At 32.8% G+C, this 20,467-nt stretch overlaps 1 protein-coding gene and 1 pseudogene across 1 annotated transcript; both read right to left on the reverse strand.

The window, feature by feature from the left end:
* Positions 1-1,666: 1,666 nt before the first annotated feature.
* Positions 1,667-2,818, reverse strand: LOC133194920 (receptor-interacting serine/threonine-protein kinase 4-like). The gene has a single exon (XM_061330818.1). The coding sequence runs from the start codon at positions 2,816-2,818 to the stop codon at positions 1,667-1,669; it is 1,152 nt and encodes a 383-aa protein (XP_061186802.1).
* An 8,670-nt stretch (positions 2,819-11,488) lies between these two features.
* On the reverse strand, positions 11,489-20,263 carry LOC133194443 (uncharacterized; annotated as a pseudogene).
* Between the last annotated feature and the right edge of the window lie 204 nt (positions 20,264-20,467).

A 20,467-nucleotide genomic window follows, 5' to 3' on the forward strand; every position in this document is an offset into this window, starting at 1 on the left:
TTTCAACATAGTAGACCATGCAGAGATAACTCCTTCCCATGTCCTCTATCCCAGCTCCCAGGGTGTTCATGATTTTATACAAATCAAAGCTTTGCATTTGTCATATACAGATGGTGAATAACTACAGCAAGAATGTTCCAAGAAACACATGTGTTGCCTGCTTCATAGCATCATTAAAGATAATAATCAAAGGGTAGCCAGATGTTTATTTGCTACTAGCATAACCACGAATTACAATGTATAATAGCAAAACAAAAAAAAACAAAACAAAAAAACAAACAAAAAAAGATGCGTTTGTGAATGTATGGCAGCTAGCTTATGAGGACATTTAAAGTTTCTCAAATACAAGTCAAACACCGAGGTCAAAGTCGATGACTATTTAAGATTCGCTATTATGGCCCATCCTTTGGGGGAGGGGGGGATGTTTTGAATATGAGAATTCATGAATATCAAAGTGGTTTTTGAGAAGCAGATATGCAGAATACCTTTTTTTTTGTCTTTTTCTGCTATCTCCTATTAACAAAAGACTGTAGCCCTTCATTTAGTATATTGATTCTCCATCTCAAGGACACTTTTTGAAGTAAATGAATAAAAGCTCTCTCTAAAATGCATTGGCAGTACATTTGTGATAGAAAAAAGTATATAATAGTTACAAAGAATGACGCCCTTTGCGCTATTACAGCGATAAATGGATTGTCGAGTTCATCGGATGGAATCGACTTTTTTCCAGCAGTCGATCGCAATGTTTTTTTAAAAATCAAAGCAAATTTTAACGTGCACATTATTAAAATTAAACACATTGAAAAACGTACTATAGTTGCCCGGAATTGCGTATCATGATACAGTATGTCAGTTTCTGATTTTTCTTCCAGATCATTCTTCAGCAAAAGCTGGCAGCAATCTATTTTTTTTTCCTGGAGAAACATTTAAGGAAAACTTATGTTCATAACAAGATAATTAATTTGATGAACCTATTTTTTTTTTTAAATTTATAGCCAGCCTGTTGCATGACAAATACTTTGTAATACTCGTTGACTTACATGTATTTAAGAATTTTTTATGAAAGACAGGTGAGCACATAATAAAATGTTTCTGGACACACCATCTCTCTCACACACACACACCCTCACACGCACATACACACACACAAAATCGTGTTCTCAGATTTTGAGTCCATTTTGAGAGAGTAAGTTTAATATTTGCGTGTTTCCTCCGTCTGCAGCATAATGTGCAGCATTCCATCCACATTCGTTGACATTATGAAAGATTTCAGGAAGCATTTGCAGTATGTGTTTGCACATATCGTATTTGGCATTACTACATGGAATATGAAGTATAGTACACTTGTCATATGTTGTTTCTTTAAGAGATAGATTTCTGTCTGCAAGAAGTTGTAAAATGCGAACATCTCCTCCTTGTGCAGCAAAATGTGCAGCATTCCACCCTCGCTCATCCACGTCTTGTAGATTGTCCTGGAATACTGACAGTAGATACTTACATATCTCGTATCTAGCATACAAACAAGCAATATGTAGTTATGTCTCTTTGCTGTGTGTGGTTACACTTAGAGAGACTCCTTTGTCTATCAGAAGCTGTAAAATATTACAGTTTCCTCCTCTTGCAGCATAATGTGGAGTCCTCCAACCAAATTCGTTGACCCTATCTATCATTTCAGGATAGTTTGACAGTATGTATTAGGACATCTCGTAATTTCCATTACTACTCGAAATATGAAGAATAGTACATTTATCTTCTGTGGTCCCCTTAATGGAGACCCCTTTTCAGCAAGAAGCTGTAAAATACGAACATCTCCTCCCTGTGCAGCATAGTGTGCAGCATTCCACCCCCATTCATTGACATCATGTAGGATTTCAGGAAGTACATTTAGTATGTGCTTGCACATATCGTATCTGGCATTGCTACATGCAATGTGGAGTATAGAACATTTTTCGTGAGTTGTTTCTTTGAGAGATAGCGTGTTGTCAGTTAGAAGTTGTAAAATACGAATATCCCCTCCTTGTGCAGCAAAATGTGTAGCATTCCATCCTTGTTCATCCACGTCTTGTAGATTGTCTGGGCATACTGACAGTAGAAATTGACATATCTCGTATCTAGCGTACAGACATGCAATATGTAGTAAAGTTTCTTTGTTCTCTGTGGTTAATTTGAGAGAGACACCTTTGTCTTTCAGAAGTTGTAAAATGCGAATATTTCCTCCTTTTGCAGCATAATGTGCAGCCCTCCATCCAAATTCGTTGAGATTATCTAGCAATTCAGGATGCTTTGACAGTATATATTGGGACATCTCATAATTTGCTTTTCTACATGCAATATGAAGAATGGTGCATTTATTCTTAGTGCTTTCTTTAATGGCGAGCCCTTTTTCAGCAAGAAGCTGTAAAATACGAATATCTCCTCCTTGAGCAGCAAAATGTGCAGCATTCCATAATCGATTATCCACATTTTTTATTAAAAAAGGGAAATTTAACAGTATATAGTGACACATGTCATATTTAGCATTCAAACAGGCAATATGCAGTGTAGTTAAAATAGCATTAGTGCTACATGAGGGATTAGCTCCTTTATCCACGAGAAGCTGGAAAATGCGAAGATCTCCTTTCTCTGCCGCAATATGTAAAGAACACCACCCACGATCATCAATATCATTTACTTTACTTGGGGATTTTTCCAAAAGTAGCTTAGTCCTCTCGAAATCTCCGTTCTCAGTTGATGTATGAAGAACTGGTGTATTGATGTTTTGAGGAGCAGACTGGAGTTCCTCGCTGTGATTTCCAGATCGCTCATGAACAATGTCCATCTCTAAAATAGGAAAATATTAAATTTTATCCACAAGTAAAAACCAAATATTATACAATTATGGACTCTTTCAGTAGTGAATATGGTGTGTTATTCCCCAGAAAAATATCAATATTGATCGAGGCTTACAGCATAAAAAATTATCTTGACCCGAGAGGTATGAATTAAAATTTGGAAAATTTGATACCTAGAACTCTTTTACATTTCATCTACAGTTCAATCATCAGTCACTACTTTGTAAAAAGTGTACACAGGTCTAAGTTTTAAATGTGATAATGAGAGAGACTGAACTCATCATACATACAGTTTGGTATGTGAGCAAAATTATGGATTAGTCCCCATGGTTAGATATTTCCTTGGAAAATATCACAGATAACAAATAAACTAGAATTTAAATACTATAACGTTGTAATCAAGAGAATTGCATGTCAAGTTTTTAATTTTTTTATACTAATAATTAGATTTTAAACAGTTATATTTGGTCGTTTTTATGATACATGTAGGTATATACAGAGTAGGTGAGAAAGTCACAAGAAACACACCGCTAGAAGCAGCACCCATGCTAGCCTCAGCAAAAACATGGTCCGAAAAATCTTGACTTATTTTCTGAAAAATGAACAAAATGAAAGTTAAAGAAGCTCTAAACACTGCTCACTAAAGAGTTCTAATTTTGGTAGTTCTATGCAGTTAGCATGATCTGACCTTTGATATAATTAGATGAAATAAATGGAAATAGAAAGTGAATAGCAAAATGCAATTTGAAATAGATTAAAATGTTCTAAACATTATATTAGGCAAAGATAAGGTAATGGAATACATAATTTGAATTATTTTCTCTATCTGGGTGCTTGCCTACTAATTTATGACTAATCTTGGCCTTGTTCATAAGAAAAATCATCCCTCAATACTTGTATATTTTCTATATTCACATGTACAAGTATTTCAATATTATGGCATCATTGGCCATGATTTAAAGAAACTTGTATCTGCACTACCTTTAGATTCTAGCAAATCAATATCCGATTAGAAAAATACGGTTGGTAAGGAGGATTTCGGTTTTCTTAAAATATATTTTGAAATATATGCGTCTTGTTTTTAAAGACAGTTTCAAGCTCTCCTTTTCTAGCCATCATTTTTTTACCATCTACCAGAGAGCTCTGAAAATTGCTACTAAAAAGTGACTTTGAGACATTTGATGGAAAATGAACGGGCTCAGTATTTTTCCCAAAAAACATCCCCACTTTGAAAACCTGCTGTGGCCCCCACCCTACCCTGATAGGCCTTGATTTAAACAAACTTGGCACTTGCATTATATCCATATTAAAAATTTTATGTAATAATGGTCCCAATGCTCTTAAAAAGAACATTTCTCTCTATATAATCTTACAATCTTCATTTTATCCAATATCTTCCTTGTAAAACTTTGATCTCTTAATATGTCCAATCCCCCACCTCCCATCAAAATGTGAAAAAAAAAGGTTTTGTAGAAATCAATTTTTTCATGCCTAATGAATAATTTATATGACCATCAGTGAGTTTTGATAATCAATAAAGCATTTCTATCTTCAGAAAATTTTAATAAGAAATAAATCACATCACAGATTTCATAAGCAAATCAATTTGACAAATTACTTTAAAAAAAATTACCCTATAATAATAATTTAGCAAATTCTTTACACAGTTTCATGTAATAAGCAATAAACAAAAATTTTACTGTCATTTTTGATTTATAAAAAGTCAGATAAAACCTTCTTCAGAGACATATTCATAAAGCTTAATCTAACTTTTAAGGAATGTTAAGTAACAAAAATATAAAAACAAATGTGAATTAGTTCTCTATTCATTGACATTGACAGTGATAGTTTTGCCCTTGGGGTCATCAAATCTATCCTGGGTGGTGACCGAGGTCAACATGGTAAAACCATGGAGGAGAATGAGGAGGACCATGCCATGGAAACAAAATTCCCATCCAGATCACCTCGGTGAAGAAGGGGATGCAGTCCCAGCCATCCGAGAACTGGTAATTCACAACGTCAAATGGCTGCAGCTGTAAACATTATAATAATGTACATGTAATATAAGACAGCCGAGAGCTGCATGGTAATTCACAACATCAAATGGCTGCAACTGTAAACATTATAATAAAGTACATGTAATATAAAAGAAGACAGCAGAGAACTGGTAACTCACAATGTCAAAAGCTGTAAACATAATAATGTACATGTAATATAAAAGAAGCCACCAGACAACTGGTAACTCACAATGTCAAAAGCTGTGAACATAATAATGTACATGTAATATAAAAGAAGCCAACAGACAATGTCAAAAGCTGAAAACATTAAAATAATGTAATATTGACTGAAGAGAGAAGAAAAAGGAGACTGGAACAAAACCTGTGCAGCAATGTAAAAGACAATTGTCACATGATAAAAATAAGAACTGTTGTCTGGAACACAACAGCAGATTCATGTATATCAACTATAGAAGTTGGCTTATTTTTTTTTTCAATCAAGTTACGAAACATTAACAGTTATAATTAAGTACCCCTTTAAAAATAAAGCTACCTAAAGGGGTATCTTGATACGGATTTATAGGAAGATAATTATCCTAATTGGCAGTTCACACCTTCACACGCGATGGTTTGTGTACACTACACAATTATCAGAAGGTCAAGTGTCAAACACAGGTGACGTTTCCAGTGTCTCGCGAGCGAGAATGAGAGGAAAATGGCGGCATTTAGCGAGAAATTCAAAATACTTTACAAATTTTCATATTCTGTGAATTTTGGTGTCCCGCCGGTACACGATGAATGGGCTCTAAAAAAACTGTACATTTTGCGTACCGCCTGTACATATCACATGTATGAATGTGCCATTTGATTGGACAGAAAATTAACTTTATATCATTCAAACTGAGTTTGCGTGCATCAATCCATCTCTGTCACAATGGCTTGCATCAAAAATGGATCGATTCGCATGACGTTACATATGAACTTTGTACATTTGAGGTCACTTTTTAAGGGTAAACATCTTCATTTTTTTTTTACACTTACTCAAAAAGTATTTGGAATACAAACCAAGGAAGACTGATTTTAATGAGTGATTTTTTTCTAAAAGGAAGCTTTAACTCCGCATATGTGAATTTGTTTAAAAGATTAAAAACTGAAACTTTTCACACTATGTGGTTTAAGTAATTTCTACCTCTTAAATTTCCTTCAAAATACCTTCTTTGTACTGAAAGAAGATAATAACATACTTAAATGACTAAAATATAGTCCCCTGTCAAAACCCGCCCTAAACATCCTGCTACCTTACCTGGAATCCATCAAAGGAAACCGTGATGTTGGCCCCCGTGCTGTTGCCCGATTTTCCTAAGCTGGAGCAGTGATAGGAGAATCCCTTTGGAGCAGACACACTGTCTAAGGAGAAGTCATTGGTTTGGCCCTTCACAGTCAGATTGGCCTCTACTACACTCCAGTAGCCTGACACATTACCTACTGCCATGTGTATGCTGTAATGTACAAAATGAGGTCATGTACAAATTACAAAGAAAGTCAAATAATATTGTACAAAACATGGAAGTGTACAAAATACAAAGGAAGCCAAACCTCTTAATGGTAAAAAGATGATATACACTGTAGTTTATATTTTAAGCACAATAAAAACTGTATAATCAACACAGTTGTAATTTGTTTCACTATGAATTTTAACCTGTATTCAGATCCCATTTTAATGATTCCCTTATGTACCGTATAATCATGATAATCCGACACCCTGTTTATTCTGACAAAAAATTTGTTTCCCAGGGCATGTCGGATTAGACAGGTTTCGCTGTATCTACGTAGAGGGTTTCATTATTCACAAAAATTAATAGTTAAGCATGATTTCATACTGACAATTACAAAAAAAGTTGTTGCTAATACATGTACATGTAGTAGACTAATAATTCGGTAATAATAGTCAGGGCAATAATCACTGCTACATATTAACAATTCTATTTTGATTCTTTCAGAAAATGTGAAATGCATGTTTACATCTTATATCTTTGCCTTCAGTTTAAGAAATATATACAAATGACCTGTATCTAAAAAAATGCTATATTGAATAATTTTATCATTCTTCCTAGAAAGTATCCAAAAATTTGTTAAATAAAAGCAAATTTACTAATATATATCTTAAAGACTCAGTCAAAATTTACCTTAATATCATTTGGTCACCTGTATCAGCCTTGGAACCAAAATTCAAGCTATAAAATAAACACAAATGCAATAATTTTTATCATTTCTCACACAGTCTATTTATTTCGAGTCAGACTTTCGAAAAAAATATTAACTTATTTTACTGCAAAAATTCAATTTGAAAAAAAAATCAAGTGTTAGAAAAATAAAATGAAGTCTTAATTTTTTTTTAAAAAAAAATGCACATGTATATTCAAAAGAAAAAAAGGAGTTACTTGCTTAAAAATTTGAAAACTGAAAGCGTCTATTAAATCTAACTTGGTTGTGTCATTCGAACAGAATATACTGACTGAAGTCTTAATAACATCATCTGTTTTGTTACTGATATAAGTTTTATTCTAGGACACCACAGTGATGGATCGCATGTACATCAGCAAACATGTAGAGTTAATTAGCGTTCCGTTCGCAATGTTTACAATATTATATTCAACATTAGACATACGATTCAAACATATGATTAATCATAACTCTCTCCATATGATGCAAAAGAAAAAAAAGAAATAAATAGACGACTTTCAAATTTAAAAATCTGGGGTCAACCGGCGTAAGACTCTGTTTTCCCTCTATACCATTATCAACTTCATGGGGTAATGACTTACAAATGAAATCTGTATGAATATGTTTGTTATGTTTTTTATGTTGCCCCATACTATGACAATACAGGAATGGATCAAAATTGTCCGATAGCGTTTAAAGGTTGAAAATATTTACAGGTAAGTTACAAAAGTTATAGTGAGAAAAATCAGTGTTACGCCGACAACGGGAGATAACTCTTCTGAATGTGAAATTCATCTGTATATATTAGACTGTTTTTTTCCAACAGCGACATCTGAATTACAAACACAGAAAGTACTTAACTTTTCATATTTGGCAAAATTAGATAAACAGAGGTTAAATTAATAGCATGTTTCATTTTTTAAAAGTGCTCAGCTAATATTCTGACAACAACAATCTGTATTGTAAATATGATTTCTTCTATAAACACTTACAGCTTGTGAGGTCCTGGCTGTATAGAGAGCCGTATACTTAACACCACGCTTTGTCAGGTGTCTAATCACTTTAGCTATGGCTTCATCTGGAAGGAGAATTTTATCATGAAATGCATGTAACTAATACTGAGGCTATAATGCTATTCTTGTCAAGTTTGAAAATTCAAGACCCAGGAGACATATTAACAAAGTGTAGATTAAACTTTGGGAGATAACAGACTTAACCAATAATCTGCTAAGAAATGTAATGGAAACCAATGAGTAAGTAAAATTGTGCATGATCGTTAAGTTTTGTAAGTTCACATATATTGATTCTAAAACAAATAAAGATTTAAGCTATTTAGAAATGGATTTTTCCTGCAAAAAATACATAAATTCTGATTTTTTAAGAGAATATGACCTTGGCCATGTATGTATTTTCTCCAAAAATTAAAGATTTAAGAGCTTATTTTACTTAAATGTACATGAATTTATAGTTTATGCAACTCAATACAAAGTTTACACAGCAAGTAGAACATATTTATATTATAGGACAGCGTCTTCATTCCAAAGAATACACTTACTGTAAACCAACATTTATGCACGAGCGAGAAATATTCGCGAGTTTCGCGACCTTCTTTTACTCGGGAATATTCGTTATCGCGAACCAATTATTCACCTTTGCATTTATGAAGAATGTTGCCTCAGTCGCGAAAATTAATAGTCGCGGATGTATTCTTAACTGAAGAATCGCGAATAAAAGATGTCGCAAATAATAGTTGATTTTCAGTACATGTAAAATAAAATGTATAGCTTCTAGAAATTTTAGTTTGTCTCCTAATATTAGCAGAGAGCTACGCACATATCATATTCATACACTGTATCAATTCTTGATAGGGGCAAAGACGTTAGGATTGTGTTCTCTGACATATCGTAAGGATTTGACAAGGTTCTGCCATAAAGGCTTAAATTCAAAGTTATTAGAATGAATTTCGGATCCAGTTTTTTTTTTCTTCAAAATTCGGTTTTAAATCATTTCTGAATAGATAACAAAGTGTGGCCTTTGGGAGTTATGCATCATTGCTTGGATCAACTAGATCAACCTCAAAATATTCTAGGGTCCTCTTTATTATATATCAATGATATTTCTTTTTAATATTTAACAATGTTTGAGTAATCCCTTACGATAGGTGTAGACAATGTTAAAGTTCATTCTGCAAACGATAATTGACATGCAACTTGGATCAGTGGTCAAAACCACAGGCACCTGACGTTACTTATTTGGCTTTGAATAAAAAAAATATACCCCCTACATGTACCAAATGAATTATATTTTTTTATTAAAAGAAAAATAAGTAACGTCAGGTGCCTGTGGTCAAACCGTTGGCAGGTTTATATCAAATATTAAATTTACTAGAAATACAAGATGTGTTTGTGAAACACAGATGCTCCGTAGTCAATTTTCAAAAGTTGACATATTTGAATGATTTTTAATAATTATGTACAATTTTTTGTGAATTTTCATAAAACATAATTTATTTGGGAAAACAAGGAGGGGTAACTCTATAATTTTGGAAAAACTTGTGTTTTTCACTATAGAAATCAACGGAAAACGGAAATTATTTTTAAAACATCTCCCCCACCCCCCCTGTGAAACAAAATTTCTTTTTACGGGTATTATGAATTGTTATTTCACAAATTCATACCAAAGCTTTTGTTGTTTCACGGGAGGGGGGGGGGGCATGCGTTTACAAATTAAAAACAGCAAAAATGGTCATTTTTTTTACCAATTTTAAATGAGATTAGAAACAAAAATAGGTACTTTATCAATCATATATGTTTAATTTTACATAAGTTAAACATACGGAAAGATTTAAGGGTCATTTATCCATTTTTTTATGAGTATCTGAAAATCTGGTGACGTTAAAAAGCCCGATTTGAAAAGACTTGTAAATAAAAGCAATTTACTTCTTGACACTGTTCTGAAAAATATTAAGCAATTACTAATGAGCTCTTCTTTGTATTCAAGTAAGTTTTAATGACCAAATTGTCATTTATATTGAATTAAATGGGTTCCAAATTTAGGCGGGAATCGAGAGTTATCGTTCGTAGTTCTCTTACCTTGTGATCATCTTAGTTATGCTGACGTAGACATTTTATCAGCTTAATCAAAGTTGCATATTCTTTCAAATGGATGTGTGAAACAACAGCATTGTATGATTCAAGCTTGGAGCCACACAGCACTGCAAATACTCCCGTAACATTTTTAACTGAGAGTAAGGAGTATTCTTCCTGGATTGACATTTTTGTGACAAGATAACTGTTTCCAATTCTTGCATTGTACCCAGTAGAACTTTTTCTTCAAAAATATATTCTACAGCATCACACGACAAATCAATGGAGAGACTTAAGAAGAAAATCAAGAGAGCCAAACAAAATCCTGTAAAGGCGATAGACGTGCTTGGCGATAACTTAGATTTACTTGTGAGTCTCGGAGACATGACATCAGATCGATAGAGAAAAAGCTGGCACTGGTTCTTTGTGTTATTAGCACAGAAAAGAACAAGAAAACATTGATGTCGCCATCAAATGTCGCCCGGGAAAGAAATACTGTAGATTCCTAAATATACGTGAGGAATTAATTATCGCGTAATTACGCGAGAAGCACCACTCGCGAAATAAAATTTCTCGCTTTTATTTTTATGGTGCTGAAATCAATGTAAAATCCCTTGATCAACCGTCCACTCGCGAATTATTGTTCTCGTGATTTAACGTGAAAGAGCCATTTCGCGATAATAAGTACTCGCGAAAAATAAGGAAAACACAATTTTGTTTTATTAAGAGGTGCCTGTAGTTCCCATATTGTTAAATTTGGACTTGAAGGAAAGTACCAATGACATCATTTTTGTGAAAAAACCAAACTTAAGTGAATACTCTTTTTTTTTATAAGTAATCCTAGAGTTTAATCTTTTTTAATAAGTAATCCTAGAGTTTAATCTTTCAGCACCTGTTAATCAATCAAAGTGACCTCCCAGATCCAAAAGAATTGATATGTGGACATCATGTTTGAGATTGATAACCTCTACAGTACAAATGATTATATAGGGTAAATAACATATCTAAAGATTGGGAAAAAATGAGTAAAATTGATAAAATGTGTCTGTACAATTTATTAAAGATAACAAGTACAGTAGGCAAGAAACATACTAGCACAATAGCACAATATACTAGTATTTGCTGAAACAAATTTAAAAAAAAAACCACACAATCTTAAGAACATCTAAAGAATGGACATTTTGTGGCTACAAATAAAGAAAAAAATTATAATGTTACTGGTTTGGGAAAGAAAAATTGTGTCTGCCATATAAGACCACTACATGTACATGTAGTACAAGAAATACTTGGAAGTAAAATATTAATTAACTTTATAATGAATTTAAGAATAAAGTGTTATTGTTTGGCAGTTATCACACATATACATTTGCATGCATATTACTTATTTTACATGTAGTACACTTTAAATGATTTTAAGAAAAAGACATTTTTGTTTGGCATTTGTCAACCCTAACAATACATTTTCATGCACATTACTTAATGTTACATGTAGTACACTTTAAATGATTTTAAGAAAAAAACATTTTTGTTTGGCATTTGTCACACCTAACAATACATTTTCATGCACATTACTAAATGTTACATGTAGTACACTTAAAATGACTTTAAGAAAAAGACATTTTATTTTTGGCATTTGTCACACCTAACAATGCATTTGCATGCACATTACTTAATGTTACATGAAGTACATTTTAAGTGATTTTAAGAAAAAGACATTTTTGTTTGGCAATTGTCACACCTAACAATACATTTTCATGCACATTACTTAATGTTACATGTAGTACATTTTAAATGATTTTAAGTAAAAGACATTTTTGTTTGGCATTTGTCACACCTAACAATACATTTTCATGCACATTACTTAATGTAACTTGTAGTACAAGAAATAAGTACAATTAAAATAGAAATACACTTTACAATGTCAAGAAAAAGGCAATGTTTTTTGGTAGTTATCAAAATTATTCAACACATGCACATTACTTAATGTTTACAAATTTGTTGTCAATGATATCGGCTTCAAAAGAAATAGGTAGAAGACCAGATATCTGCTCCAAGAAGTCATCATTAGATGCAAGATTAATTTCTTGCTTATACAGTAGCTGAACTCTACAGGATTTTTTCTCCTGCTTCTCTTCCCTTCCACATGTCGGACATTTGTTATTTACCAATTTTTTGTCATAGCATCCTAGAATAAATGAGGATAAGTATATACCAAGTACATGTAATAATACATCATGTGTAAGGGGCTTGGTGTTGTGGCCATTTTTAGACTAAACCCATCTCACCGAGAAGAGTTGCTTATGAAAATATAGGACAATTTTCTGATGGTGAATTTCTTGAACCCCAGCCTCCTTAACCAGGCCCCATGATCATGAAAGAAACTTTGAATTAAGTCAAATTTTCCAATGTCTGTAAAATGTTTATTAATTACTGAATTATTCTAAAAATTTCAAATAACAGCAATTCTATTATTTCAATAATGAAACATATTTTAATTTTGATCTACTTGACTTCTAAAATATTTAAGTACAACATGAAGATTTTGACTTTTGACTTGAGATGCTTCACGATCCTTGGGTCAGGACATTAATTAAATTGCAGTTGTTTTTGACAATTTTTTTTTTTTTTGGGGGGGGGGGGTATAAAGGGAAAAAAAGAACACGAAAACTTGAATAGGATCTTCCCTATTTTTTCTGTATCTTGTATGAAAGTAAGATAAGCCTTTAATACATTACAAGATGTTTTTTGGGGGTGGGGTGGGGTATGTATTAAAGGAAAAAAATCAAGAAAACTTGAATAGGATCTTCCCTATATTTTTCTGTATCTTGTATGAAAGTAAGATAAGTCTTTAATTGTCTTGCTTGATAATGTTTGTTTCCAAATGTGAGTAAATGTACATCTGGATGGACAGCAGTGATAAACATCAAAATCCATTATGTCTGTAACTAGGATTTTAATGCTTTTTTTTACCACACATGTCATCTGGGAGAAAGTCGTCATCATCCATTATGCCTGTTGGAGTAATGGAAATGCCTTCAACATCTTGGAACTGTAAAAGAAATTACTTCTGATGATTAAAACAAGAAATTGTGAGCCAATCCTCACTAGCACTAACTACCCCCCGCTGAGATGTGAATACTTGTCATTCAAGAGGAAGTTGACATTAGATAAGCAGAAAAAAAGTTGCACAAAGTGGATTTTAATTGTGAAACAAATGAAAGTTTAAGGGTCTGGTGAACTAAGAATTTTGAGTAAAACATATTTTCAAAAAATACTCAATGGGATTAATGAAATAGCTTTTCTTCTTAAAATAAAATTTGTTCAGTTGTTATTAGCAACTTTTGCAGTGAATGTTTAAATCATTTGAACGTACTCTGCAAGTTGTGGCACGTGATGATGTAAGTTGCTGCCTTCCCATGTAAGTTTTCCGGTACAAGCCATTTATTTCAACGCCATCATCCACTTCAAAATTCATCTCAGCATTGTCCCCAAATAAGCAAACCTTTGCTTTTCCAGATGGGTCTTTAATGTTGAGTAATCTTACAGCTAAATTTTCTCGTCTATACTTTACTGGTGATGCCTACAAAATATAGCATAATGATTAAGGTGGCTTATTGGTACAATTAATTTTGTTAATTCTGTACAAGTCAATTTTGTAAAGTTAATGTTCTGTGCCATTCCACTTCTTAATTACCTTTTTCTAACCAATTAACATATTGCCAATAGTAACCTTTTTAAAATTTTGATACTTATGACTAAAATTAATAAAACACTGATATACATTTGTGGATATATTTTACATGTTTGATATGTTTAATTTATACCTGCACAATTTTCCCCGTAATTGTTGACCTTTCGTCACATGCAGTTGCTTCATTCAGCTTTCTCTTTACACCTGTTACTGGTTGTTCCTCAGGTAAGAGTGGAATATCTTTCAGCATTTCTTCAGGAACATCAACTCTTGAAATGAATGCTACCAAACTGCTTGCAACAACCCAGTATCTGTTTTCACCTTTATTGATAGTGTCTATAAACTTGTAGCATCGTCCAACAGAAATATTGTTGAACTTGTGTTTCTGGTAAACTCTTAAATTGTAAAACTTAGTTTTATCTGCACAGACCAAGTTGAAAAACATCATTTGGACGCCATTATTTGTGTACTGTTGAAGCTCTTTTGACTTTTTTAGAACTTTGCACTGTAATGTTTCATTCTGTTCCTGTGTTAAATAAAGAGTATAATGCTTAATGATAAACAGATTTGAAATGACAATTTTCTATTCTTCTTTAAGAATATACATAAATATGCATCATATATATATTGTTAGACAAAGCTCTGAATTGATGCTTCTGTGAAGCATGTCTGAGTATATGAAGATTTCTGTAAATACAATAAACGTCAAATATTTCCGTCATACATGTACACTTCAACAACAAAAACTAAAATGCCACTGAATCTCTTATTCTGCAGAAAATGAATTATCATTTATTTTTTCAATTTTCAACTTTTAAGATTAAAAAATGGCTAATTGTAAAATGTACTGTGTACAAAGAAAATGTATTTAATTTGTGTATCTTAGAAAAAAATCATTCAATACAGAGAAATTGTCTACTGAAACACAATTGGAAATGAATATTTATGTAAATATTTTTTTCAAAATCAAATTTTACCAGTTACTAGTTTGGTAACAAATTTGAATCATATGACATAATTTCAAGAGAAATGAATTGGTTTCATACATTATCCATTGCGATCTTAAATTATAAGCTGCACCACTATAATTAGCCAGTTTGTAATTTGTATAATTTTGCATGGTCACTACTGAATGAACTTCTAAAATTAACACATTTCTGTTATTGGTAGTAAAGATAGAACAAGAGCCCGACAAAATATAGGTTGTCAAAGGTTAGAATTTCAAGCACACACGTAACTGGAAATTCAATAAAAGTTCAGTGCAATTTTTAACAATAGGGAAAAGAAGTTACTTTCTGTAACTGAATTTACGTAAACGATCATATTCTTCAAGAACTTTATCATAAGACAAAACTACTTTCGGATCAAAAGAAATTATTCCAAGACCATCCAAACACTTCACTCTACTTAAAACTACATATGCCATTCCTCGTTCAAATACATCTGGTCCAATACCAACACAGATTTTGTCCAGTGACATTCCTTGAACCTTATGTATAGTGCATGCAAAACACAAAATGATTGGAAATTGCACTCTTACTATGTGTCGTCCATGGATGATAAATTGATGGTGTAATTGTTTAATTGGTATTGCATTGGTCCTTTGTGAGAGTTGTTGTGTAGCATTACTATGATTGTTAATCCGATTATCAAAAAGCACATTTACTGATATAATTTTACCACTTCGAGATCTAGTGAAAGATTCTACATAGCCCATGGCACCATTGACTAAACCGTTTTGTGTATTAAGATTCCTGATCAACATGACTTTTGAATTAATGGAAAGCTTAACACATGATGGTAAACCACCGGCAGCATTGTCATCTTGTGGTATGAAAAAAATCAGGAACATCATTTCCTGCATTTGGATCATTTGATGCAAAGTAGTGGGTTGCATGCAATGTTTCAATATTGTTACTCAGCAAATTTTGCCTAAATTCATTGTAGGAATTTATTTTTGCTCTAGTTGGAAAAACCCTCAAAGCAGTCTCATATCCACTTGCATTAGGATTGATTAATCTTTTTTTTAATAAAGAGATATCACTATTTGTCAACATACCAACTCTAGCTCTATTTAACAAAGAGGCATAAAGATTGTCATCTCGTTGACGCATGTTTTCCTTCAGAAAAATTGGCTTAAATAATTCCCACAATATGGTGTTTACAAATACAAAAGATGCTTTCACAGGTCGGAGCTGAAAAAAATCACCAATAGCTATTACGTTTAATCCCCAAAAGGGTAATTCACATTGCTTAATATCACTTAATCTTCTACTGATATAAGTGAGCATAGTGCTACTGACCATACTAATTTCATCTATAATTAGTGTATGAAAAGTGACATACATATTTCTCAGCTTTGACAAACAAAAGGGTGATAATGGTTGATATTCTCCATAATTAGATACTGGAATCTTAAATGCAGAATGTATTGTTTGGCCAACAATGACATTAGCAGAAGTACCAGTAGGTGCACAAACCAAAACAGGTTTAGCCCCAGGAATGCGAGATGTGTAAAGTTCTAAAAATGCAATTATTACTTTCGATAAAAAAGATTTACCAGTGCCGGCACCACCAGTTATAAATAAATGAAATGAATTTTTCTGATTTGTTTGAAAATGATTTTTAATCATATTAAGAGAAAATAATTGAGTCTCTGACAACTTAATAACACATGCTTCATATTCCGCAAATGACATTGAGCACTGTAAAGAATGCATATGCAGTTGTTCTTGTGAAGTAAATGGTAAATATGATGTAGCTGAGCTATCAGTTTGTGTAACATGCGACACTTCACTTATATCATATGAACACAAACTTTCAAAAGACTATTTTCTTGCAAGTGAAAATCAATCTGGCTGTTTTCTAGTTCCTGTTCACACATTTGTATACGACGCATAATAGTTTCTATTTTTTCAACAAATGAAAATTTTTCATAAGGAACAGAAACATCAAAAAGATGTCGTTTAGCAACAAATGCTTCTTTAGCACTTAGGAAATCACGAGTCAATTCCTTTTCATCTCGATGAGGAAGTAACATCAGTAGTAAACTGTAATAGTAACCATCACTGTGGAGTGGCAAGTTTGTAAATCTTATTATGTTTGGATTTTTTTTGGGTCTCATGTATATATCATACTTTTGAATGTAAATTCTTTCACTTGCATTTTTGCGCGAGTTCTCTTTTAAGGGTTGAGTTTTAACATAGAATGATGCAAATTTGAAATATAACATTGCTTCAATACTTGAAGGCCTATTCTGATAATAATCTAACATATTGGAATAAAATATATCAGTGCTATTATTGTCAAGCAATGCTATTTCTTGAGCTCCTTTGAGAAGTCGAAATCTTTTTTCTGGTAATCTAGTATTTAAATTTACAAAAGAGCGGCTAGTGTGAAGCAAGTTTAAATGCCGCCTCTTGCGAGCTAAGACGACGGTGCTTAAGAACACATAATCCAATTTGTAATAATTTTTTTGTGCTTTTCCAGATCTGGATTTTGTTTAAATACATTAAGAATCAGGTTGCCTAATGCAGATTTTAAATCCTCTGGCTCAGACTTGCACAAATAACTGCAGACATAGTATGCAACTCCCTCTGCATTACAGACAAGTTGGACATCCATATTAGTACGCCAATGCCGTAATACAACAGGATTATATGGATTAATCATGGTAGACTGATCATTACTTCTAAGAACATAAAATTTACCTTTGTTTGATTTAGACATGTCTATATTTTGGACAATTTTTGTATCGGGTGATACTGGATGTGGAAAGTGAAACCTACATCTTGTTAGTCGATTCTGGCAATAAAAAGTATGAGAGTGTGTTTGATACTTAGTCACATACTTACACAATTTTGAATCATTTTTTGGAACATTTGGATGAATTGTTTTATCAATATATCTCAGAAAAAATTGTTTATTATTTTCTGTAACTTCTGTTGGAAAATCTTTCACCTATAAAAACTTATGCATGTGGGGACTTCCTCTATTCGGGAATTCTACTCTACCAAAATAATCTTGAGTCTGTCCAAATGGCTGTCCTTTCCCTAATCTCACATCATTCAACAAATATTTGAAACGACGATTAAAACACAAAGCTGTCATCAATGGATCATCCTTCATAAATGATGAGAAACTTCCATGTCTGAATGCTTCCTCATAGGTCAAGTGTTTAAGGCACATTCCAAGTTCAGTCCAATGATTGTCATCAGCAGACAAAGTCAAAAATATTGTAGGGAGTCCAAGACATCGAACCATTGACAGTAAATTATAAAGTGCATTTTTGAAGTAAGCAATAGTCCCTTTTATGTTCTTCATGAACATGTACGAATTTTCCAAAACATCAGAAGCCTGGTTACTATGTCTTACGTCAGCGGCTGTAAATCTGTCATCTCTACTTTTACACATACGCATATGAACTCCTATTTCACTTTTAAGCAATGAGACGTTGTAAGAAACATAGGAGTGTAACAAATATGTTAAGTTATATCTAAACTCTGCATGTCTATTATATAACCTATATTTGAAAAACATGGAGGGATTAACATGGGTATCTCTATGATGTCTTAAGCCATTAACTCCATATGGAAAAAGCCAGGGAAATGCCATTTCTTCTCCTGATGTTAAATTAAAAATGTTAACAGGTTGATGAGTAGAGCTCGAAACCTTAATAGCACCCTCTCTTATAAAGGAAGAAGCATTTAGTATAGGTGTATTTACATCCAAAAGTGTCAAAGTAGAATAATTAAAATTATCATCTAAATGATATGACGATTCATACCCATTTAACAATTCATCATCCAGATGAGTAAGTATGTCAATACTTTGATTAAGTTTGATTTCCTTATAGAGAGGGTTGTTTACTATAAGCCACATAAGAGCATCTCTCAAATTTTTGCAACTGATGAAGTGTTAATTATTGACAACTGGTTCACTATGTAAGAAATGCACGGATAATGTTGAATTTTCCTCAAAATTTCTGGGCAACTGATCAGCTATTTCCTGTACATTCATTGGCAAGTTTAGTACCAATCCCTTCTCAGCATACTGACCACGAGGTCATGCGTTTCTCTAATATTGATAGTTTTAACAGTTCTGTTGGTATACGACCATTATCAAGGTTGTTCAGCTTAGTACTCAATGGACAATTTTTATTTTGCTTAATTCTTCCATGACAGTAACGACAGAGAACATCATCATATGACAAGTTTAACATTTCTGCAGTAGCTGTAATTTCTTTCAAATTAACTATCTGTTCAGGAAATAAAATTCTATCACAACACTTGCAATAACTGGAGGGTTGTCTAATATGAACTTCATATTCAGAATTGTGCAAATCACAATTTAAGAATTCCACTGATGGTTTTGATGTTTCTACTGTGCAAGTGTAACCTACATTGGTCATATTAATGCTATTAAATATGCTGTTTTCATTTGTGACATCAGAAGTACTTGGAAAAGTTTTACATGTACTTACAAATGCTTCATCTTGAGATGTGCATTTTCTTTTACGATAGGTGCTTTTTTCTAACTTAAAACTTTTTTCTGTCTGTTTTGCATATGAATGGAAAAAGTGAGGCTGGGGTTGCAGATGAACATCATAGTTAAAAATAACTGGGCTTAATTCATACGAGTATCCAAAATAATCACGATTTAGAAAATCAAGTATGCTGTCAATGCTGTCAAAAAAAGTAGAACTGCATTTCCTGATTCATCCAACAAACCATTTTCATTTCTTTGATGTGAATCAAAAATTGCATACCTATCATTTCTAAGATCACAAATAATGGAAATTGTCAGTCCCCTAGATGTAAACATTAATTATTATTGACGCCTGATCCATGGAATTTTCTACAGTATTTTGCCCAAATTATATTCATTATTACTACCTATTCTACCGAAAAAAATATCGGTTTGAATCTTGTAATTGGGAGAGTGCATATTATGTGGCATCTAATCTCGAAGAGAACTTGGTAAATCATTGTGTGTCAGATATCCCGAAACACCCCATACTCTGGCAATATATGCGTACAACGAAGTGCCTTCATTCACTAGATTATCTATATCACTGGGGGTAACTTCGTCTACCCATGTTAGTGGGCGATCCCTCGACATGCCACTTAAGACTACAAGAGCTAAAAAAGCAATAGCAGTGCATTGTATTCCATTGAAAGGACAAAACTTACCAATGCCTTGATGAATTCTACCCATTACATGTCTTACCATTTTGACTCCGTTGGTTTGACAGACTTCACCAAATTAAGTCACCACCTCCGACATCGTTTTGCCGCCAAATTCTCCAGTGGAAATTCGTCTTGATCATCAAATCGCTTCAAATTGCGTGATAAAACATGATAGAAGCGTGCGTCTGTATGATTGAGACTATCAAGAAAAGTAACGAAAAGCTTCTAATCGGATGAAAATCGAACAAAAAAAAAACCGACACCGTTTTAAACTTTATCATCTCCTCAAGTAAATGTTGGCTGCATAAAATAATTATAAAAAATAAGACACACGTATCACCTATCATTAAAAATATATTTGCTTAATGAAATAAAACACAAAATATGTAACCATGGTAACGTACGTTTTTATCCGCTAAGTAAAATCTAATGTTCTAAAAAAGGGAGCTAT

The sequence above is a fragment of the Saccostrea echinata genome, unplaced genomic scaffold, assembly GCF_033153115.1.
Source record: "Saccostrea echinata isolate AGI-Se365-2 ecotype Australia unplaced genomic scaffold, CSIRO_AGI_Sech_v1 ptg000029l, whole genome shotgun sequence".
NCBI lineage: Eukaryota > Metazoa > Mollusca > Bivalvia > Ostreida > Ostreidae > Saccostrea > Saccostrea echinata.

What these genes read in the sequence shown, in the direction of transcription:
- LOC133194920 (XM_061330818.1), bottom strand. Translation starts at nt 2,818, where the DNA reads ATGGACATTGTTCATGAGCGATCTGGAAATCACAGCGAGGAACTCCAG.